At 40.2% G+C, this 24,562-nt stretch overlaps 1 protein-coding gene across 3 annotated transcripts in view; it reads right to left on the bottom strand.

Moving 5' to 3' along the window:
• Window positions 1-24,562, bottom strand: part of FYB1 (FYN binding protein 1) — a 127,683-nt gene that overhangs the window by 52,258 nt on the left and 50,863 nt on the right. For all 3 annotated transcript variants that reach the window (XM_054032106.1, XM_054032105.1, XM_054032107.1), the window contains exon 2: window positions 16,846-17,995. In XM_054032106.1, the coding sequence (XP_053888081.1) occupies window positions 16,846-17,995 (1,150 nt within the window). The remainder of the gene's footprint in view (window positions 1-16,845; window positions 17,996-24,562) is intronic.

The following is a 24,562-nucleotide window of genomic DNA, read 5'->3' as shown; positions in this document are numbered from 1 at the left end:
AGGAAACACCAAAGCGGCACCAGACCCTGCCAGAACAAAGGCAAAATCTGAAGACATATCTCCACTGCTACAATGATCAACAACTCCCACCCAACACACCTTTCAAGATCCATGGGTTCTACACGTGTCTATCACGCCATGTCGTGTACCTTATCCAGTGCACTAAATGCCCTAATAACAACTGTGTGGGTGAAACCAATCATTATACTCTCAAATGAACTCACACAGGAAAATTATAAAAGACAGACACCATGTCACCTGTGGGAGAACACTTTTCACAGAGCGATCACTCTATATCTGACCTATCAGTCCTCATCCTCAAAGGAAACCTGTACAACACTTCGAAAAGATGAGCCTGGGAGCTTAAATTCATAACTTTGCCAGACATGAAAAATCATGGTCTTAATAAAGACACTGGATATATGGATTATTACAACAATCTGTAACCCACTAACTCCCTTTTTTGTCTTATGCCTACAGGGGTGTTAATGGGTCACTTCACCTTGAATGGTCCTCCCGATTATGTACTAACTACTCATTACACTTACTGAATCTATTTCCCCATGTTAAGTATCCTCACACCTTCTTGTCAACTGCCTAAAACGGGCCATCTTGATTATCACTACAAACGTTTTTTTTCTCCTGCTGATAATACCTCATCTTAATTAATTAACCTCTTACAGTTGGTATGGCTACTTCCACCTTTTCATGTTCTCTGTATGTATATATATTTCTTACTATATGTTCCATTCTATGCATCTGATGAAGTGGGCTGTAGCCCAGGAACACTTATGCTCAAATAAATTTGTTAGCCTCTAAGGTGCCACAAGTACTCCTGTTCTTTTTGACGATACAGACTAACACGGCTGCTACTCTGAAACCTAACTACTTATGCTAAACTATCAGTTCTATCTTGTAGTTAGCTGTGAAGCTCTTAGTACCCTTCCCAGATCTGAAGAAGAGCTTTGTGTAGCTTGACAGCTTGTCTTTCTCAGCAATAAAAGTTGGTCCAATGAAAGATATTGCCTCACCACCTTGTCTCTCTAACAATCAAGTCCAGCATTTTATCCCTACTTTACTGATTTCAGAAGCCTCCTCATTAGTTGCACTAATCTCATCCTAATTTCCAACATCTTTCTGTCCTCCCTACAGTTCTAGAAAAAGTGTTCCTTCATTTTGCACACACCACAATGGAGACCCCCATGGACACCCCGATCAAACATTCACTTGACTTTCCTCACGAGGCCTGATCCTGTGAGATGTGGAACACTCCTGATCAGTACTGAATGCTTTCTACTTTCACTGGTGTAAAGAACAGATGAAGATGATCAGCACCTCCCATCAGGCACCAACCAACTCACAGCAGAACTGGTTGATTTCAAAATTTGAGAAGGTGGGGACAATTTTTATGACATGTTCTCAAAAAACATTTTCCTTTCCCCCCCCCCAACCATTTATACTGCTGGTCAAAAGGTTTTGTATTTTGAAATTACATTTTTTTTAAGAAGAGGAAACATTTTCAAACAGCTTTACTGCAGAGGCAGCACGTAGGGGGGGGTTGCAGGGTCAAATGCCCCCTCCCCAGATTGGCCTGCCGGGGGAGGGGAGGAAGAGGGGCTCTGTCCTCCTCTCCCTGCCCCTCCCCATCAGTGTGTTCTACTGCTTCTGCCTGAGAGAGACTGGCTCGGAGGCAGCAGCGACTTACACCCTGCCTGGGCTTGACTGCCGGGGACAGAGGCCAAGCATGCGGGGCAGAAGGGCGGGCTCCGGCTCGCTGGGCCTCTGTTCTTGGCAGCCAAACCCGGGCAGGGAGTGGATTGCCGCTGCTGCCCAGCCAGCTCTCTCAGGCAGAAGTAGCTCCATCCCACTCTCCGTCCAGTTGTCAGGGAGAGCAGCTGAAATGCAGGAGGGAGGCTCAGGGAGAGAAAGACAGAGTCCCCGCTCTCCATAGGTAACGTGGAGTGGGAAGAGCGTGGTGTCCCTAGGCTGGGCACAGGGTGGGGTGGGAGTCCCTGGGCAGAGGAGACGCGTGGGGCAGTCACGTGTCCTCCCCTTTAGATTGTGCCCCCCCAGTATGGGGAGGCATGAGTCGTCTATGCCTAGTGCACAGTGAAATGTCTCCATCCACTGTTTCTTCAGCCTCACTTTTGATCCTTCCACAGACACAAATGCTGTACAGTCAAACTCTTTCATTTCCTCAAATCCACACACAAGAAGTGTATTATCCAGAAATACATGGAGAGAGCTAGAGACTACGGTCATGAGAACAAGAGAAAAAGATAGACAGATGCACAGAAGCTGGATGTCACCAACTTGTTGATGAGGTAGCAAAGAAATACAGGTTGGAAAATGAGTGGTAGTTGTGTGAATTTCCAGTGTTCATGCACCTCCTTTTTTCAACAATGGAGAAACACAATTCACTGTTTTTTGTTTTTTTGGCAGAGACAGTACATTCAATCTCACTGATTCTAATTTTGTGAATTTCAATCATCATTACAAAATATTTGCTGTCTTAAAATTGTGCATACTTTCACAGATTTTTAAAAATATTTTTTATTAAATTTTGCAAATTTCTTGAGATTTTTCAGTTTTAGTAGGAAACATTTGAAAAAGCAAAAGCAATCACATTTAGCCACTTCTATCTGAGAGCCTGGGGAGGTTTATTGGTTTTAAAAAGAGCTTGCTTGCAGCTCTGGCTGTAAAACAAAGAAGCTGCAACAGTGCTTGTTACAGCCGAGCACCCACTTCCTACTTTATTTATGTTTTGCAGAAAACCGTTCTCAGCTCAGCTTCCCTATCTTGCATGCTACTTTAGCAACAGACCAATTAGTCTAGGTTTCCCACTTATCTTATTTTAGAGTTGCCCAAAATAAACAACTATGTTCATAGCATTATTGAAACTGGAATCTTTTTAATAAGTATCACACTGCTATAATTTATGCTACTGTGATAGAGGCACAAAGATGCTAATTATTGCAGACACTGGGAATGCCTACTAAAGTGAAGTTTACAAAAAGTTTTAGTTATGGCCACCTGTTTTTGCATGCTCATGACTTTTCAAAAAAATTTCTTTCTGTGCAGAAATTTTACATGTGAGGGCCTTGATCCTGCATTGAGAACTGTGTAGCACAATCCCTCCCCTCTCCTCTTCTTTGACACGCTGTTCTCCCCCATATCCCTCCCCACCCTGCACAACCCCGATGCAACTCCTCCCTACCTCGCCGCCTCTTACTCCAGTTAGGTGATGGAGCTGCCTCTGCCTGCTTTGTAGCAAGAAAAATTGCCCCTATCTCAGGGAATTCTCCAATACAAATCTCCAGCTGCTCTAAGTTGACTTTGTGCTGTGTAAGGGTCGGAAAAGAAACATGGCAAACTGGAGAATCTGGCCCTCAGTTTTTAAGCAGAACTTCACATTGGTGACACAATCTAACGCACAGTTATTAAAATATTTGGCTCCCACTTAATGCCTTAATTTTCAAACACTGTACAAACATTTATTAATCCCCATTCCTGTTTTTGAACGGTGGTAACAGAGACACAGAGTGTTTAAGGGCAATGTGCTCAAACTTAAGTTCAGCACCTAAATCCATAATTAGAGCCTGAGATCCTTAAGAAAATAAAAACAAAACCCAACCATCTTCAGCACATGCGTAAGTTTACTAACCCAAGTAAACCTAAAAAGAACAGGAGTACTTGTGGCACCTTAGAGACTAACAAATTTATTAGAGCATAAGCTTTAGTCCACGAATATGCTGGTGAATAAAGTTATTCAATGTGTGTTTACAGGACCAAGCCCTTTGGCATCTAAATAAGCAGCTAGATATTAAGAAGTGTTAAAGATATGCAGCACTCACTGATGACAGTGAAGTTGATTCAAATTTACACTGATGCAACTGAGAGCAGAAATCTGGCCCCTTCTATGAAGGTATCAGGGATTTAATTAATGCCAAACTGTCAGACAAAACTCCCGATTGTTTGAAAGAAATCCTTAATAACTGATATTGAAGTATTTACAAATATTAGCCAATTACTTTTCATGCTATAATGGTTTATTTCTATCATTTTTGCCAACAAAAATAATCCTAATTAAAATTATTCAGACATAGAATATGTATATTCTAATAAGATGCTGATAATTTAAAATAAATCATTAATAAACCATTGATTCAGTTCAGAAAGGGCAGGGAAAGGAAAAGGTGTGTGTGTGGAGGGGGGGAAGATTTATTAGAAAGGGCACAAATCCATCTAAACATGACAATTTGGTGTTTCCTCTGTTTCCCAAATCAGCAAATTGGAAGTGCTTTGGATGAAACACCCATCATTCAATTTTTAAAACATTCAGATCTTTTTATACAGCATGTAATAGTAACAACCGTTTATAGAAGACAAGAGGTATTTTAATTAAAAATTAATTATAGGATTATATCCATTTGTGAGCTATGCAAAGCTTCACTCAGACAAGTAGTCCCACACGAAACACAGCTTTGCATTCAAATGGTGCTTCTTTGCATATTTTCCATTCAAGAGCAGCACACAAGGTGCATCATTGTTCCAAAAAGTGTCACTTTACAGTATGTAGGTTTGGTCAAAAACTAGAAATAGTCACAAATTTTCAACTTACAAAAATAATATTGTAGAATAGAACCTTTTCTAATTTTATTTTATTTTGGCTGCTGTTACATTTATTTAGTAATTAAGGCCAGGAATTTCAAAAGTGACTAGTGATTTTTCATGTTGAAATTTTTAGGTGCCCAACGTGCAATACCTTAAAGGGTCCTGATTATCCGAGTGTGGGTTCTCAGCACATTTTGAAAATCAGGCCCTTTTAAGGTAACCCCCATGGGAGCCTGGTCTGCATAACTGAGGACAGAAACTATCCCCCATTGATTTTCTGTTTATTATTTCCATGTAAATGGACATTCCCCAGAATATGCCAGAAGAATGTATGCACTGAGCTTTTATTTATATTTGGAACTGCTTTTTCTGTGGTAATTTTTTGCTGGGGTTTTTGTATTTTATGCCCTTGAGCTGGACAGTCAATACAAATAAAATAATGAGCATTATTTGTCTGGCAAACTGTGGGCACATGTATGGCCCAGTGTAAATAAGAAATAATAATAGTAACACTGAATATCTGGCAATTCTCAGAAGAAATCATGGAGACATAGACAGCAATCAGGGCTACCCCTGCGACTCTGACCTGACCCTTCCAGGAGGGCACGAGAGCATCTGGGCCCCCTACTAATAAAGACTGAGAATGGTAATCTATCGCCCACCCTAAAACATGCAGTAGGACAACCAGTACTAAAGCAACTGTCACTTGACGCTAGAGACCTTGCAAACTACTGTCTGAATTTGACAGTTGAGCAGTTTGCAAAAAACAGTCTCTGCCACCATCTGTGAGTGGCCAGTGTAACGGACCCCCTGAGTCAGGCTTCAGGACAGAGAATGGCACAAAGTCAGCATTTCTTGCCCTGGCGGAAGACCTCCTCATGACCATAGACAAGAGATGTGCATCCAGACCTTTCCTGCAGGACCTCTCTGTGGCATTTGATACCACTGATCAGCAATACTCCTGTTGCAGGGATGAACAGAAATGCCCAGAAATGCTCAGTTCCTTCCTCTGAGGGTAGTTATGGGCAATTGTTCCTCCACCTCCAGAGACCGCATCAACTCACTCCCACGACCTGATCCTCTCCCCCACATCATTCAACATCTATATGGAGCCACTGAGAGAGCTGGCGAGACAACACAGGCTGAAGTGCCAGCAGTACGCAGTCCACTCCCAGCTTTATAAATGTAAACCATTTTGTCATCCTGCTTTCCTGGCTTCTCATTGCTTAGCTGACAACAGACCAGCAGGAAGATAAGCAGGCCTAAACTAAACCCAGGCAAGACTGAGACAATGCTGGTAGGAAGAGATATATGTTAAGCAATTGCCTTCTCTATGAACGATATCTGCTCTCAAATTGCTGAGTTGCTCAGCAGCCTTTGGGTCCTTTTTCACTCCTTGATGCTATTGGATGGCCAAATAGTTATGACAGCAAAACACTTTCACTTACATTTGCAACTCGCCAGAGGTTTGCACTTCAACTTATTTAACACCGAGCAGGCCACGCTGATGCATTCACAATCTCCAGGGTTAGTCACAGTTTCATGTCTAAGAATGAAACTAGACATCCTGAAAAAGCTTCAGTTTCTACAAAATGAAGTAATCTGTCCATTCAGCAGTATGGATCACAGTGAATCTATCATCTGAGTGTTCCAGTCTTTGCACTGGCTCCCCAGTGAATTCTGAGTCCAGTGCAAGGTCTCTGTCCTGATATTTAAAGACCTCCATCGGATTGCTTGGAAATACCTGAAAGATCACATCTCCCGCTTGTGCATGACTGCCTGTTGTATTTGGATTAAGGATTATTCCACTGGAACAATGGATTGATCAATCATTGGGGAGGCTTGTGACTGTGGGAGACAGAGCTTTCACAGGAAATGGATATATGCTGTGGAACAAACTCTTGCAAGAGACAGGAATGACCATGGACTTTATTACTTTTAGAACTAAATGCAAAACTAATTTATTCAATTTAGTTTTCCTTCAACAAGTTCTTCACACATGCACGCAGACACCTGCACACTCCAAAAGCCACTCATTCACTCTGATACAGCCACCCCCCAACCAAAATTAACAAAAGCCATAAACTAATCAAGCTGGTTCTCCTACAGAGAAAAGGAGATGTGATTATTTGTATTGTTAATATCAGGGATACTCAGGAAATGCAGTGAGTCAGGCCACAAAAGCACATAGAGAGATAAATAGGTGAACAACCAGATAGATGCGGAGGAATCAGACCCATGCCATAACAGAGGATGTTCAAGTAGAAAGGACATTTTTCTTTATTGGAAAAGTTGCCAAGAAAGAATTCAAAATTAACCTGAACCCAAAAGGAGCTGCAAGTGCTCAGCAGCTCTAAAAAAATCACTTACTTAGGTATCTAACTTTCTTCTTTTTATGTGGTATCTCCATTACTGGAGATTTGCAACCTAGGCAGCCCATTCCGTATGATCCACTGCTCAGCTGTTTTCAGAGGAATAGCCCTTTTCATCAACCCGATGCCCAGATAAGATCTTTTTTTGGCCTCATGTTCTTCAGCCATCAACTTTTCCTTTCAGTGCCTGTAAATATGCTTGATTGCCAATTGAACCCCTTAAAATGTGCCTTGCATAAGATCTAGGACTAGCATTTGCTGAGTTGCAGTCATCTCCAATACTTTTTAATATTTTGAAGGATTGTAATTTCTTTATTATGCATTGTTTGAATGTCCGTTTTTCACAGCTGTAATTTAACACAGGCCAAATGTAAGTTTTTCAAAGTCAGAATTTAGTTTTCAGGCTTATGTCTCCTCTCATCGGATGTTTATTCTTCCAGAATGTCTCGTTGCTCTTGCTGTTCTGCTGCTGACTTTGGTGTCCGATCTTCCATTTTCTGTAATGATGCTTCCTAAGTAGCAATAATGTCTCACGTGGTGTACGGCTGTGTCAATACACTGGAATTCTCCTAACTTTAGGCATCAAAATATGAACATGCTGTCCCTAGTGTTATATAGTAATTTCATATATACATTTTGTACATCTTGTGTAGGTTTTTATGTATGCAATAAATTGGATTGTTTATTAAACACTATTTTAAAAGTATAAAGTCTATAGAAATATAGCCCCCAGTTCTCCAAGGTGCTTCAGCAAATGTCAAACTTTAAGTGTAGTCACATTAACTTCAATTGGGGCCAAAATGTCTTATTTAATATAATAAACAGTAAGAAAAAGTTTTATTCATTACAGTGAAAACATTTATGCGTTGTCTATATGAATAAGTTGAATATCTTCTACCTACTGGCTCTATATTGGGGTTGTGCACTCCTTTGGGGCTTGAGGTAATATTAGCCACTGTATGCTAAATTTTCACAATTTTGTGTGTGTTTGTATGCACAAAGAGTGCAGGCCCAACATTTGTGAACACAGAATTAGAGACGTGTTTGAAGCCAGCTGAAAATTAGGTCATTACAGTATAGTACACATATTGGTATAATTGTACTAATAACCAAAGTCTTGCTTAAGAAAAGTTTTGCGTCTGTGGTATTTTTCCATTGCTGGAGAAAGAAGAAGAAATATTGCTGTCATAGGCATAGGGTCTGATGTGAGATTTTGGGTTTCACATCACAGGCTGTTGCTTTAACTGGTTACAAAATAGATTTTCAGAAAAAGATGTACTTAGAGTTTAAAAACTGAGCACGCTCAATTCTTCTCACGCTCTATCAACTGGCTTAAAATTGTGTTAATATTAATGGCGTTCATACTATTTTCTTGTGGAAGGGCACCAATAATGCAGTAGTTTAGGACACTGGTGGCAGATTTAGATTTTGAACATAACTTGGGTAGCTGTGGGATGAGCGTTATTTCCCATGGGCCCAGGCCAAAAGATTCCAGGAAATAATAAGTACAGTTTTAAAACTGAAAGAAAAAACATGCCTTTTGATAAGCCCTTGGTTTTATTGTAGTTTTCTCTCTAATACAGTGTCCTCTTATCTCCCTTTTGTGAATCCTTACTGACCTTTCAGAATTAAATCATATGGTTCTTATAATTTCATTATTTCCCCTTTCTGATTAGTATTTTCAATACTGTCCCTAATGTAAATGTAATCCAATCCCACCATCTGTGCTGATCTACTCAAAGCCAGCACAGGCTCCATTTGTTAGTATACATATGGGCTGATTCAGCAAAACTCACGCTAAACTCCATCATACAAGTCCAGCCCTACTCAGCAAAATACTTAAGCATGGGCTTAACTTTAATTTGCTATAACATTCATAGAAAACAAACACCAAAGAGGCACTAACACAACTGAAACAAACACAGGTGAAGTAAATTCATTTCAAAATTCAAATAGGTACTTGTAGTATTTTTATTTTATAATATTTGTTCAGCTCTGCTGAACAGCACTGACAGCTATATTTACACTATTTATATTGGGTCTAATCCTGAAGTCCTAACTCAAGAAAAATTCAAATTGATTTAATGTAAGTTTCTGTAACCAGGACTGCAGGACTGAGCCCTAAAACCTACACATAAATTGTAACCTCATATCTCAAAAATAGTGTAATAATTTAGGACTCATTTTTATAACCCATATCTTGGGCTTTGTTTCCCAACGACCAACTTGTATGGAAGGGAAGGGTGTCCCTATATTTGATAGTAAAGGAAGAACAAGAGTATGGAGATATTCCTGGGTAGATCCTCAGCTGGTGTGAATTGCCAGTTGATGGAGTTACAATTCACACCAGTTGAGGACTCCCCTTCAGTATATTTTTATGGATAATTTTTCTCTCTCATCTTAAAAAAACATTCCCCCCCCCAAATATTGCAGAGCACATAGCAAAGGACGTAATTGGTAGAGTGCATGTGTATAAATACAGAATTGCTACATTTTTGTGTTGTAGCAATCTTTGTGGTATTTTTGCTTCCTCTTAAATATTTACAACAGTGGCATACAGTATCTTACACAATCTTCTGATGGGAAATACTGGAATTTCCTTTCTTCCAGTAGATATTCTTTCTGTGCAGTCAAGTCGTTTTAAAAATATATCAATCTCCTGTCTGTCTTCCTAATCGCCCTGTCTAATTGACAAGTTTCAGAGTAACAGCCGTGTTAGTCTGTATCCGCAAAAAGAAGAACAGGAGTACTTGTGGCACCTTAGAGACTAACAAATTTATAGCGGGTGGCTATATTACAACAGAAAAACTTCAAAAACAGACTCCAAAGAGAGACTGCAGAGCTAGAATTGATATGCAAACTAGACACAATTAACTCCGGTTTGAATAAGGACTGGGAATGGCTGAGCCATTACAAACGTTGACTATCTCCCCTTGTAAGTATTCTCACACTTCTTATCACACTGTCTGTACTCGGCTAGCTTGATTATCACTTCAAAAGTTTTTTTTTTTTTTTTTTCTCTTAATTAATTGGCCTCTCAGAGTTAGTAAGACAACTCCCACCTGTTTATGCTCTCTGTATGTGTGTATATATATCTCCTCAATATATGTTCCATTCTATATGCATCCGAAGAAGTGGGCTGTAGTCCACGAAAGCTTATGCTCTATAAATTTGTTAGTCTCTAAGGTGCCACAAGTACTCCTGTTCTTCTTTTTCCTGTCTAATTGGGTGTTTTTATTGGGTGTAATGATTTTGCTTACTAAGCACTGCAGGACAGATCCTTAGCTGGTATAAATTGGAGTCAGCTCCTGATTTCAGTGGAGTTTTGCCAGCTTACACAAGTGGAAGAGCTGGCTGTCCATGAATCTTTAAATATCTAGGCAATCTCCTTGATTGAAAAGGCAGCAGTCAGACAGAACGGATACACAAGGTAAAATCCGGTGACCCACGAAGTCCACGGCAAACCTCCTGTTTATTTCAGGGGGCCAGGATTTCATCAGTAATATTAAGCAAAGACACACTCTGTCCTCTCTCATGGAGACTTTCTTCCTTAATCTAAAATAAAAAAAATCTCTCAGACTGAAAGCATATGGCTGCTCTCTTAACTATGTGATCTATCATCACCGTGAATTGAGTTCCTACTTTGGAATGAAGCAGAAAGCAGAAAGGATTAGGAGAAAGTAGTAGTTTAGTTGGTCCGCAACACAAATATTTGGCTTATGAAAGTTGCCCGGAGCACTTACGCTGCAATTGTGGAAGAAGTCAACCCTATCTCTAACAAACCTTGAAACAGACATTATATTGATCTGGTGCTGTCAAACACCAATTTGGGACCAGATCCTCAGATGATGTAAGTTAGTGTAGCTCCACTGAATTCAACAGAGCTAACAACAATTTACATCAGCTGTGAATATGGCTCTATCTTGAATGAATCTAAATGTACTTGTGTGACCACAATAGTTCTGATATCAGAGATGCCCCTAACCAGTACTTCCAGGATTTCATTCTCCACCAAATTTACCCCGAGACACAGGCCCCATCACTTTAATATTTCCATTTTAAGCACCAGGTACATTAACGTTGTTGTGCTTTTATGTGGCAATATAATCATGGTTAGAGAGGTTTGGAACTAAAAAGTTATGAGTTTGAGACCCTTCACCCAAATTCCAACTTAGGCAATCATAAATTGATGATTTCAGGCACCTCAAGATGACCAATCTCCTCCTCCAATAATACTGTATATAATGTATATAATATAATACATATATACTGTATATAATACTCCAAGTAATACTGAAAACTTTATAAGGACTGATTTTCTCAGAAAGTAACTAAGTGATGGCATAGCTGTGAGAAAAAGTCCACCCCTTTCTATTCTAATTGCTTAAGGAACTACAGCTTTCCATTGCACCAGATACACTGTATCCCATCGCACACTTTACATTATGATGGTTTTCATGGTAATTTTATAACATGACCTTGAAATGAGTCATCTTTTGCCAGGAGCTTTCAAATCTGATTCTCCTGGTCCTTAGAGATATACAATGTTATAGTCCAATACACATTTTGAAGCAGAAGCCTTTGGGCTCTTTCATTCACTAACATAGCTCACAACTTGCTTTCCACTAGGAGTCACACATAACAACGAAGGGACAAATTCTTCTTTCAGTTAAACCATTGTAACTCAAAAGTAACTCAGCTGATTGAAGTAACAGCAGTACATACATAGTCATGTGGACAAATATTAGATTTATTAGTACATCTGTGAGGCAAAAATTTCAGCTCAAATCTTAATTTTCACTTCCACGCTTTAGATTTATGGATAATAAATAAACAAATAATGATGATGATGTACATAAAATCATGGAATCTAAAGATGGAAAAAACCTTCAGATCACTTAGGTCAAATCCCTGCCAGTGTCAACTGGCCCAATCAGTCATGCATATTTCATGAATATTTTAAAATTTATGGCAGGATATTTTATCTATCTGAAATGACAAGGTAACCAAGATTGAGGCAGTCTGTAACACTTGTTGCTACAGCACTGTTGGTCTGAGAACTCTTTCAGCCAAGACTTTGTGGCATGTTGCATGACAGATGTGGTCTCTTCCATTAGATACTAAAAACAAAACTATGGGGCAGCTTAGTCTCTGGTACAATGCATGGGTTTTGTTTTTGTTTTTTTGAGCTTGAATTGTTTTAGAAACTGATATTTCTGTCTCAAGTTAAACTTCTTTTTCTTACCATATATTTTTTGTTATACCTATGCTGGTATATCTTTTCCCATTCTAGCAGTGAGGTAACAAAAACAAAAACCTACCAACCAAGCAAACAAACCCTCCCTGCAGTAATCCCTTAGGTCCTGATCCTGCAAACATACATGCACATGAATAGGTTTATACCATTGCATAGTTCCATTGAATTCAGTTCATGAAATTGATTCACATTTTCATAATTACCTGATCATTATCTGAATACTCACACAAATAATGAATCACCTGAAGAAGAACAGGGCACATAACTTGGTGCTTCTATGTATAAAAATATTCACAAATCAGCTTTTAAGACGTTTGACCAACTCTAGTATGTTCTATTTTTTTAAACAAAGTTGCTATTTTAATAGTGACCTATTTTAAATTCACTAAAATGAAAAAAACCCTTACAACTTTGCAAGTCACTGTTTTGTCTTGCACATCAATCAGAGCTGCATTCCCTTTGCTCCAATGTACTGCGCAGACAGTTAAGATTGTCATATTATTTGATTATCTTATTTGATTGTTAATTATTTAATCTGCCAATCTGTGATTTGGGCAAAGGACTTCACCTCTCTGTGCCTTCCTCCCCTGCCCTTTCCACTCTTTGTCTGTCGTATCCATTTAGGGTTTGTCCACACAGTAGCTGACGGGTGTAATTCCGAGCTTGGGTAGATGTACACATGCTAGCACTGCTAAAGCTAGCATGTTAAAAAAAACAGTGTGCCGTGGCAGCATGGGTGGTGACAGCATGTGCTAGCCCTCTGACTGTGCACCCAGGGAGTCAGGGGGGACTGTTCTTGGGCGACTAGCCTGAGCTGCCACAGCCACACTGCTATTTTCATTATGTTAGCTCAAGCAGAGATAACACGTCTGTCGACCCGAGCTGGGAATCTCACCTCCCAGTTGATGTGTAGACATACCCTTAGACCGTAAGTTCTTCAGGGCAGGGACTGTCTCAATATTGACTGGGCCTATAACAAAAATATTCATGATTATGATTATTGCTGCTTGTTCATTATTGATTCCCACCTGCAGTTAAATACAGTGATTACACCAACTTTTGTAACATTCCCTTTATCCCTCTTTTCTTCTCAGGTAATTTGCTTCAGAAAACATCATCTCTGTGAAGTAATTTTTCTTTACATTAAAAGGAGAAATAGGAGAGGTCCCTAAAATGCCCTCCCTCCCAACTGATTCATACCCATTGCCTTTCAGTTCTGCAACTAACGTTCAAAAGCACAAATGCTCTTCATTCACAGCGTAGAGAAAAGGAAGGTCTTTGAGGTATTTAGGATCTTATCCTGCAACTGATTTCACGTGGGTGGACATCTCTACCCGCATGAAGCCACAGGTGCAGGACTTCCTCTGTGAAATCAGTTGCAGGGTTGAAGACTTAGGCTGTCAATTATTTGGGGGAAAGGACCGTATTTTTACTTGTTTTTGTGAAATCCTTGAATACTTTTGGACACTCACTAATAATTATTGTTATTATTATTATCATCTGAATATGGAAAGCCAATAGAGTGCCTCTGATTTAGGACTGAACTGATAATAGACTGCACTGTATTTCACTTTAAGTGGGAATGGCATTAGTGGATAATACCACAATGGTTTGCCAGCAAGTTTGCTTGTTCTCTGTTTACTCAGCACCCAGAATCACAGAAGTAAACCCCAGAGCAAAAAGGTGCCAATGGGATGCAGAAAGTAAAAATGATGACACTGTTGCAAAGCTACTATCCCAAGCAGTCCAACAGACATGAATCTGTTTACTTGAAAACTAATTTTTCCAGGAGTTATTTTAATTTAAGCTACCTAAGAACTCACCCATCCATCCTCAAGTACAAGGTATGTTGAGCAACCTACAAGGATATTAGTGGTACCTATTGGAAGCCAATAATTTTGCTTTGACATAGTTTTATTACTGTTATTATTACAGCATATTTGAGGCACTTGACAGCACTAGTACAATCACATGGGCTCTTCACCAAAGAGTCTACAAATGAAGTCCCTGATCATGCAAGCTGCTGTGAATGGCTGAACATTTGCAGCCACGTGGAGCCAAGTGCAGGATCAAAGCTCAAATCATTTGTTAAATATTAGATTTCTAGCCCCTGTGATTGCAGAGGAAAGCTTGAAAACATGACCTGAGAGCACTCTAACAGCGCAGAAAACAGAGACAAATATGATGAACCTCATATTTATTATTATTCTTTTTAAATCCCTTGATCTTTTTGTGGCCTGATTCCTAATTTTTTTGTTAACACTGGTTAGCAATTCTGCTGTTGTTTTTGCTTTATCTCTGTGAGTGCGTTTCACAGTTTATAGTGTCACTAACTTAAAATGTGTTTGCTACACTGTCACACAGATGAACATTTAGCCCATGCAATGAATTAATGAAAACACTTAAAAAATACAGTTACACAGGAAAACCAGAATGTAGCTACTGATAAGACTGTGCACTTTAATTAGCCAAACTTCAGTCACTAACTCAGTACTGAAGGAATTAATAGCTGGATATAATGTTGCACCCATACTCTGTGTTAATAACATGGCTTTTATCATCAGTGTGACTCACCTCACCACTCTGAACTCTTTTCTCTATAGAATCTTCATCTGGGCATAACATTTTGTTTATGTCCATCCAGCAGTACATAAAAACTAATAGCAAAACAAGCATGCTATGCAGTGTTCTAAATATGAAAGTAACAAAGGCAATGGGGCTTGTAGACAGTGTCTACAATGGGCCTTTTTGCACCAGCATAATTACATTGATGTAGCTGCACCAGTGCAAATCATTAGTTTAAAAGGGATTTACAAAAAAGTGGCTTAACCACCTCACACAGACCTTTACCTGTTTGTGAAATGAGTTGAGGTTTTCAGCCAAAGAATGCTGGAGAAATTCAAAGTATTATGGTAATTATTAATCTGTGTGACGCAACCCAAAAGCTCACTGTGTCAGTATTACTAACAACAAGCATTCAAAAATCATAAGACAAGCCCAGAAAGATCAATGAGATTGAATTAAAATGTCATATTAAAAAAATGATAATAATTTTGGTGTTTTTTTATTTATCTTCCTAAGCCCTCAGAGTATACTTGGGTCAAGTTTTGCAGCTTCTCTCTTCAACCAGGAGGGAGGGAAACTTTCTTTTTTTTAAATGAAAGCTGAGATTCTCCCTAATCACTTGACTCCAGGAGCTCTGGTTTAAATAGAAACACCAATTATTGCAAGGTTTGCAATAAATTGTGAGAATTAACAACACTGAGATGCACTGGATTAGTTCAGAGAAAGTGCTTATAGTCACTATATAGAAAGATACCTTAAACCAACAGTTTCAAACGTGAGTGACTTCCGTGGAAACTAAGGGTGTTCAACATGTTTGAAAATCTGACAACTTCTGCTTAGGGGATCTAATATGGATTTGGGAGCCTAACTTTTAGGTACTCATATTTTGAATGTTTGGCCTTGGTGGGTGACATATTTTCCAGAGTCTCAGAAAATCCAATCTGCAGCAATGGCAGGCACACCTGTTTCAGTATGCAAAACCAGCAACTGTATGTGAAAAAGAGCAACTTATATGCACTTGCCCAGGTGCTGCAACTGCACCAGTGAGAGGGAAGGAGTCTATCCATGCAGAGCTCCTTGCACAACCAGGGCCAACATTACTTATTTTGCACAAGCCAATGACTGCATGCACACAACTCTGTATTTCAGACAGTGACAGGCAGGTACTCACAAATGCTGCAGGCACGTTTACAGAGGCCCTATGTATAAAGCTGTCTCAGTATTTATATATAGGTGATCACAAGCCTCGAAATTCAGATCGGTATTACAACTGCCACAAAGTTCAGAGGCTCTTGCTTCTTCATAAAAAAGTGAAACAGGTCCTTAGCTGATGTAAATCAGCATAGCTCCATTGAAGCCAGTAGTGACACAATGATTTACACTAGCAGATGATCTAGCCCAGAAGCTGTTTGTGAAATCTGGATTCAGATCTGGATCTGAATTTCAAACAGTTCCAAATTTAGAGGACACTCTAAATGAGGATTCTGAGGTTTTGCTTAAGGCCCATCTTTATAGATACATTTTAAAAAGGCGCTCTCAGATTCTCACATTGACCTTAAGTAACCACACAAACCTTTGGGCATTTAAAATGACAAACCACAGTGTATCAAATACATGTAGCTATTTAGCTACCGATCTCCACCAGGAAATTGCTTTGTGAAAAAGGACATTTTACATCAACGCCTCATTTTAAAGAAACAGAAAATAAAAGCCTCATAGAAGCAATACTTGAAATATTTGATTCAAGTTATAACCACATCTAAGCAATTTTCAGAAACAAATACACCAATTAAAGAAGATGCCCCTTCTCCACTGGGTAATAGTTGGAAGAATCAAATGATTTTTATTTTGCAACTATTTTTCTCTTGCTTTCAGTAGGTTTTGTCCTGGGCAGGGAACAACACTTGCAAATGAAAGGCTTAAGTTGGATTGGCATGATGCACAGGCTTTACACTATCCCTGAATATCGTGGGAAATTTCACCCTGAATGAATTAAGTAGTAAATCAATAAATAAAATAAGATAAAAAAGGACTCACTGTCTCTTGCACTATTTTTTCGGAATCTTTCCAGGTCCACAGTTGGGGGTCTGCTGGGCTTTTGGGGAGGCTGGCCCAATTTAAATAATGGAGGTAATGCTTTGCGCTTGGGAGTTGCAGAATTCTTGTCTCCCTCTTCTCTCTCGTGGAAGCTGCCCGATGGTCCTCCTGCAGCAAGCTTGGCAGTTGGCTTGCGGAATTTAGAAGGAGTTGGACCAGAATCTTCCTGATTAATTTTACTGAGGAAAATATTCTTGGCGACCCCTGACCTATTATCTTCAGTCTTTTCCTCAACATTTTTTAGAACCTGTCCTTGGGTGCTCCGATTACCAATAGATTTCAGAGTCACAGTAGGAAAATGACCACCTGGGGAATCGGTTCCATTACTGCTATTTTCTGCTGTTTCCTTTGGTAATTTAAATGAATGTAGTTTTGGTCTGGGGCCTAGAGATCCTGAAGATCCCTTAGTCAGAAAAGCATGTCTGTTGGAAATATCTTCATGGTGGGAGACATCAGGATTTAGAGAAGGTTTTTGCCCAAGGGATGGTTTAGAGAAAGGAGGCTTGGGGTCATTTTCTTGTGACGCAGCAATGAACTTTTCTTTAACCCCAGCTAGTTTGGGGAATGCTGGTTTTGGCTCACTCTCTTGTGCTGCAGAATTAAAATTCGGTTTAGGTCCTGGCGGCTTTATGTCATTCTCCTGGGCAGTAGAGCTAAGGAACTTGTTTACAGGAGGTTTTGGAAACACAGGCTTGGGTTCTTCTTTTGACAGTTCAGTGGCTTTAGGACCCAGATATTTAGTGACTCCAGCTTTTCCATCAGCTTCTCTGTTAGCTGCATTAACCGGAGACCCGAACTTGTGTGCCACAGGGTTATGCTTTAAATAGGGAGGTTTTGGATCCCTTTCTGGTTTATCTTCAATAGAAGGTTTTACTCCAAATGACGGTTTAGGAGATGCAGACTTGTGAAAGGTACTGGGACCTGAAGGAGGATTGCTAAATTTCTCAAGTGCAGCTTTCCTTGCCTGTAGTCCTGAAGATGAAGGTTGTCCTGGGATTTTGAAGGGTTGATTGCTACCCGGAACGTCCTCTGATGGGTTGTTACCAGTGTTAAATTTCGCCATGAGGGACTTCACATCTGCCTTGCCATTCTACAACCAGAAAGAACAAAAAAAAAAAAAAAAAGAAAAAAAGAAAAAGAAAGAAACAGCAGCAAGTGAGAAGTCTTAGTTGCAATGTTCACATATACTGTACTTTAAAGGGTTTCCTGGTTTGAGGCTTGCAGCACTACTGATTGGTTGGGGAGATATTGTAACATATCTTCCTGTATGGCTAAAGAAGTTGAGTGTTTTGTTATATCTTTGCCGTGGTTAAACATTTCTTCAAAGTTTTCAGTTCAGACATTTCTTTTGCCGACTGGTTCTGTAGCTAGTGTGTTGTTACTGTAATTTCTGTTCTTCTTTTCTTTTTATTTGCAGAAACTGGAAGTGCCACATTATACATAAACCTCGCTTTAATTTTGTAAATAATATCACTAAATAAAAATTAGGCTCATCAGTCAAATTAAGCTGGTTTGGGGCCCAGATAATATACATAGTGTTATTTTGCCAACTATTTTGTGTTAACTGGAACTCTCTGGGATTTTGTTTTTTCAGTTTTCCTTCCCCCTTCTTTTTTCTCCCCTCCCCTCCCCTTCCGCTATTTTTTCTTTTCCATTTTGCCACTGAAAAAGGGGGGGAGGGCTGAGGTGGGGAGGAAACTGAGGGACAAAATGGGGGGGGGGGGGGGGAGGAGGAATTGAAATACTGTAAACCCAAAACTGGATTTTTTTTCCTCCAACTTTCTTGGAAAAAAATAGAAAGAAAAAGCAAAAAAAACCCCCATGCACACCAAAAACATTTTGTTTTGGTGAACATTTCTGATTATTAAAAAGCCCAGGTTTTGTTTATTTAATCAACTCTACTCAGCACCTTGCAGGATCAAGCCCCAAATGTGAACTGAGAGCAAATGCATGACACGCATAGGCCATACTATACTGAAGGTTCTATGTAATTCTGGAAAAAGGGGAAGCAATGAGTGAACTGCCTTCTCTCACACCCCATCTCCTACCCCAGATTCTGGCATTGAGGGTAAGATTCAGTCTCTGAGAAGTCTATATCAAGGATACCCTTGGAAAGAATGGCTCATGAGAGACTTCTCCTAAACATACTTGCTACAGGAAATATGGGAGCATATGCTACCAGATGTGCAGATTTTTTTAAATGGGAACTGTTTTGTCTGTGCATTTGGTTATCACCATTTATTAGCCTAAAAGTTAAAGTGCAGAGGGGGTGATGTGTGAGTTGTCTGCAAACAAAGGAATATCACTGCACAGTATAATACGGCATAACTTCCGTACCTAGGCAAAGGGCTGAACAAAACTCAGAATTTTAGAAGGAGATAGAAGAGTTACCTATATGCAGTTTGTTCTCTGACCCTCAATAATGCTGGGCAGAAGAGCAGTTTCCTTTAGAGTTCACACTGTGCTAGTTATGTTTAATTCTGATAATAAATTAACATACATGCACAACACACACTGAATCAGGGTTATCCACTGCTTTTGCCTACCGTGTTATTGCAATGAATTACATGAACTGTTTCTGAATCATTCTAGCTACGTATTTCTGGATTTAGTTTTTCTGCATTTCTCCCCCATCCTTTTAATGGCATCAAACATTTAGTCATTCCACACAGTATACTATACTGTGCAGTCACTTCAAAATACAGAAAGTGAATTAATGTGGGTGTTGTTTAAGAATATAGATAGACAAACTTCAGCCTTAAAGCACCCCATTGTTATCTCTGTCCAGCTCTCTTGCTTATGCAGGAAAGGGAGGAAGTTCACATTCACTAGAGATACTATCAGATTTAAAGTAACTACTATGGACATGCATGTGCACACATACACAAAAGCCTACCAGACTAAAAGCTTCAACGGGCACTGATTTGCTCAATGGGAAGAGAAAATTAATGTCAGAGCCACAAATAGAACCCAGGAGTTCTGGCTCCCAGGTCTCTGCCCTGACTACACGTTTTAATATTGCCCTATTTATGTCACAATATACATATTTTAAAAACTTTGCAATAGAATCCTGGCAATCAGAGATGTTCAAAACCTCTCCTTCAGTGTGTTTGAACCCTTCTGGAACATATTCCTTCCATCCACTGCTTAGTAGTTTGGTCAGTTCACACGTGTTCATTTAAATTGATCCCTATACTCATACTGTGTTAAATGACAGTAATGTGAAGCTCACAGATACGAGCCATTCACAGAATCAGACCATAGCTCTTACAGGTTGATTGTTCAAATTGTTCAAATAAACTCCTTGTAAATCAAAGATAAGAATGTAAGAACGGCTGTACTGGGTCAGACCAATGGTCCATCTAGCTCAGTATTCTGTATTTGGACAATGGCCAATGCCAGGTGCTTCAGAGGGAAGATACAATACTTCTGTCTTCCATACAGTGGAAGGATGTTTTCAATGGAAGGATAACAGTATTTGCCATATTCCATCTGATTTAAATTATACAGATTATTTTTGTTTGCATTATTCATGGTAATTTGTTCTCCCATTAGTTGGGCACAGTGCTTTGCTAATTCCCTTTGTAAGTCTTCTGGGTCTTTGCAATAGGTAGAACTTACTACATTTATATATGCTTTCAAAATGTAATAAACCATTTACCTAACAGAATCATAGGACTGGAAGGGACCTTGAGAGGTCATCTAGTCCAGTCCCCTGCACTCATGGTAGGACTAAGTATTATCTAGACCATTCCTGACATGTGTTTGTCTAACCTGCTCTTAAAAATTTCCAATGATGGAGATTCCACAACCTCCCTAGGTGATTTATTCCAGTGCTTAATCACCCTAACAGTTAGGAAGTGTTTCCTAAAGTCCAACCTAAACCTCTCTTTCTGCAATTTAAGCCCCATTGCTTCTTGTCCTAGCCTCAGAGGTTCAGAAGAACAAATTTTTCTCCCTCCTTGTAACAACCTTTTATGTACTTGAAAACTGTTATCATGTTCCCTCTCAGTCTTCTCTTTTCCAGACTAAACAAACCCATTTTTTTCAATCTTCTCTCATAGGTCATGTTTTCTAGACCTTTAATAATTTTTGTTGCTCTTTTCTGTCCACATCTTTCCTGAAATGTGGCGCCCAGAACTGGACACAATACTCCAATTGAGGCCTAATCAGCATGGAGTAGAGCGGAAGAATTACTTCTCGTGTCTTGCTTACAACACTGCTGCTAATACATCCCAGAATGATATTTGCTTTTTTTTGCAACAGTGTTACACTGTTGACTCATATTTAGCTTATGGTCCACTATGACCCCCAGATCTCTTTCCGCAGTACTTCTTTCTAGGCAGTCATTTCCCATTGTCTATGTGTGCAACTGAATGGTCCTTGATAAGGGGAGTACTTTGTGTTTGTCCTTATTTCATCCTATTTACTTTGGACCATTTCTTCAGTTTGTCCAGATCATTTTTAATTTTAATCCTATCTTCTAAAGCACTTGAAACCCCTCCCAGCTTGGTATTATCTGCAAACTTTATAAGTATACTCTCTGTATCATTATCTAAATCATTGATGAAAATATTGAATAGAACCGGACCCAGAACTGGTCCCTGTAGGACCCCACTTGTTATGCCCTTCCAGCATGACTGTGAACCACTGATAACTGGTCCCTGGGAATGGTTTTCCAACCAGTTTTGCACCCACCTTATAGTAACTCCATCTACCTTGCATTTCACTAGTTTGTTTATGAGAAGGTCATGTGAGACAATATCAAAAGCTTTACTAAAGTCAAGATATACCACCTCTACCGCTTCCCCCCATCAAAGGCTTGTTATTATGTAAAGAAAACTATCAGGTTGGTTTGACATGATATGTTCTTGACAAATCCATGCTGACTGTTAATTATCACCTTATTATCTTCTAGATGTTTGCAACCTGATTGCTTAATTATTTGCTTCATTATCTTTCCAGGTACAGTTAATATAGTTAACATATGGCTACAGTAATATTTTCACTATGGGTTCATTCAAAGCCCAATGGAATCAGAGAGTCTTTTCATGCATTTCACTGAGCTTTTGATCAAATTCAACGTCCTCATTACCTCATGTATCATTTTTTTCCTCACAATTATCAAAGCTAAAAGAACCCAAACCAGTAAATCAGATTCAGTATCCAATACATTGAGAACAAATAAACGTAATAGAATAGTACATGTTTGCTCTGTGGGAAACCAGAGCTTTCCCTTTATACATGCATTAGAAAATTAGGTACTCAGCTGTGTCCTCATTCCAACTCTGAAACACAATGTCTATCAATTGAAAAATGGAAGGGAATATCCTGAAAGCCTTTCAATAAATTAGGTAAATACTCTATGGGCCTGTGAAGTGCTGAGCTCCTCCCCTAAGGTGTGGAGTGCCCCTGCCTCCTGCTGAATTCATTAGAGGTTGGGGGAATTCGGCACCTTGCATAATTGGTCCTTCCATCTGTAAACTCTACCCTTGAGTTTCATTGTGCTTTGAACAGACAACCACTCTTACCCTCTTCATACATGAATACAAGCTCTTCAAAGGCCTGGTCTACACTATCAGTTTAATTCAAATTTAGCAGCGTTAAATCAAATTAACCCTGCACCCGTCCACACAACGAAGCCATTTATTTCAAAATAAAGGGTTCTTAAAATCGATTTCTGTACTCCTCCCCGACGAGCGGAGTAGCGCCAAAATCGATATTGTCATTTCGAATTAGGGTTAGTGTGGCTGCAATTCGATGGTATTGGCCTCCGGGAGCTATCCCACAGTGCACCATTGTGACTGCTCTGGACAGCAATCTGAACTCGGATGCACTGGCCAGGTAGACAGGAAAAGCCCTGCAAACATTTGAATTTTATTTCCTGTTTGCCCAGCGTGGAGAGCACAGGTGACCACAGATAGCTCATCAGCACAGGTAACCATGCAGGCCGATAATCGAAAAAGAGCACCAGCATGGACCGTACGGGAGGTACTGGATCTGATCGCTATATGGGGAGATGATTCAGTGCTAGCAGAACTTCGTTCGAAAAGACGAAATGCCAAAACTTTTGAAAAAATCTCCAAGGGCATGATGGAGAGAGGCCCCAATAGGGACTCAGATCAGTGCCGCATGAAAGTCAAGCTGTTCAGACAAGCCTATCAAAAAACAAAGGAGGCAAACGGTCGCTCCGGGTCAGAGCCGCAGACATGCTGCTTCTATGCCGAGCTACATGCAGTTCTAGGGGGGGCCACCACCACTACTCCACCTCTGACTGTGGATTCCGAGGTGGGGGTAATCTCATCAGCCACACCTGAGGATTCTGTGGACGGGGAAGAGGAGGAGGAGGAGGAGGACTAGCCTGCAGAGAGCATACAGCGCTCTGTTCTCCCCAACAGCCAGGATCTTTTTCTCAGCCTGACTGAAGTACCCTCCCAAGCCAGTGTCCAAGACCATGACCCAATGGAAGGGACCTCAGGTGAGTTTACCTTTTAAAATATAAAACTTGTTTTAAAAGCAAGCGTTTTTTAATGATTACTTTGCCCTGAGGACTTGGGATGCATTTGCAGCCAGTACAGCTACTGGAAAAGTCTGTTAACGTGTCTGGGGATGGAGTAGAAATCCTCCAGGGACATCTCCATGAAGCTCTCCTGGAGGTACTCCAAAAGCCTTTGCAGAAGGTTTCTGGGCAGTGCAGCCTTATTCCGTCCTCCATGGTAGGACACTTGACCACGCCATGCTTGCAGCAAGTAATCTGGTATCATTGCATGACAAAGCCTGGCAGCGTATGGTCCCGGTGTTTGCTGGCATTCAAGCAACATCCGTTCTTTATCTCGCTGTGTAATCCTCAGGAGAGTGATATCGCTCATGGTAACCTGGTTGAAATACGGGAATTTAATTAAGGGGACAGAGGTGGCTGTTCCTACTGGGCTGTTTGCCTGTGGCTGAAAAGAAATCCTTCCCTGCAGTTAGCCAAGCACGGGGGGAAGGGGGAGAATTGGCCCTGAGCTTTTCGTGTTTGGCTAGCAGGGATCTTCCCTGATACCAGCCACGCGGTGGGAGGAGGGGTAAAGCGATCATCCAGAGAATTCATGGTGGGGGGAGGGGGTTAGTTTGTTTTCAGCTGCTGAAGGTTAACAGGAAAACTGCAGCACTCAACAGGCTTTGCTTGGTATGTGGGAAAGGAGGGCGCAGAAGCCGAAAGACAATGGCTTACCATGGCCGCATGTAAACCGAATTCTATTGCCCGGACCTGTGTCTGTGATCTCTAGCAGCAAAGCCACAGGCACTCAATATTAAGAGGCAAAATGTGACCTTGCACAGAAATCACATGTGCTATGTAATGTGAATAGTGTTGGTCACCGTGAAAGAGTATAAGCATTGTTCTGTAAAATGTATCTTTTAAAAAAAATTCTCTCCTTTTCCCCCTCCCTCCAGCAGCTGCAAATTTTTCAAGCCTCCCTCCTCCGTCCCGAAGGCTCTCTCAGATAAGGCGTTGGAAAAAGAAGACGTGAGATGAGATGTTTGCGGAAAGCATGGAATCCACCCGCAGTGAAAGAGCTCATCTGAATGAGTGGAAGGACACAGTTTCAAAGTATAGGAAAGATGCCAGTGAACGTGAGGACAGGAGGGACCAACGTGAGGACATGAAGGACCA

The sequence above is a fragment of the Malaclemys terrapin genome, chromosome 6, assembly GCF_027887155.1.
Source record: "Malaclemys terrapin pileata isolate rMalTer1 chromosome 6, rMalTer1.hap1, whole genome shotgun sequence".
NCBI lineage: Eukaryota > Metazoa > Chordata > Testudines > Emydidae > Malaclemys > Malaclemys terrapin.
The sequence above is the reverse complement of the archived record's forward strand: the minus strand, read 5'-3'. Positions and strand labels throughout refer to the sequence as shown.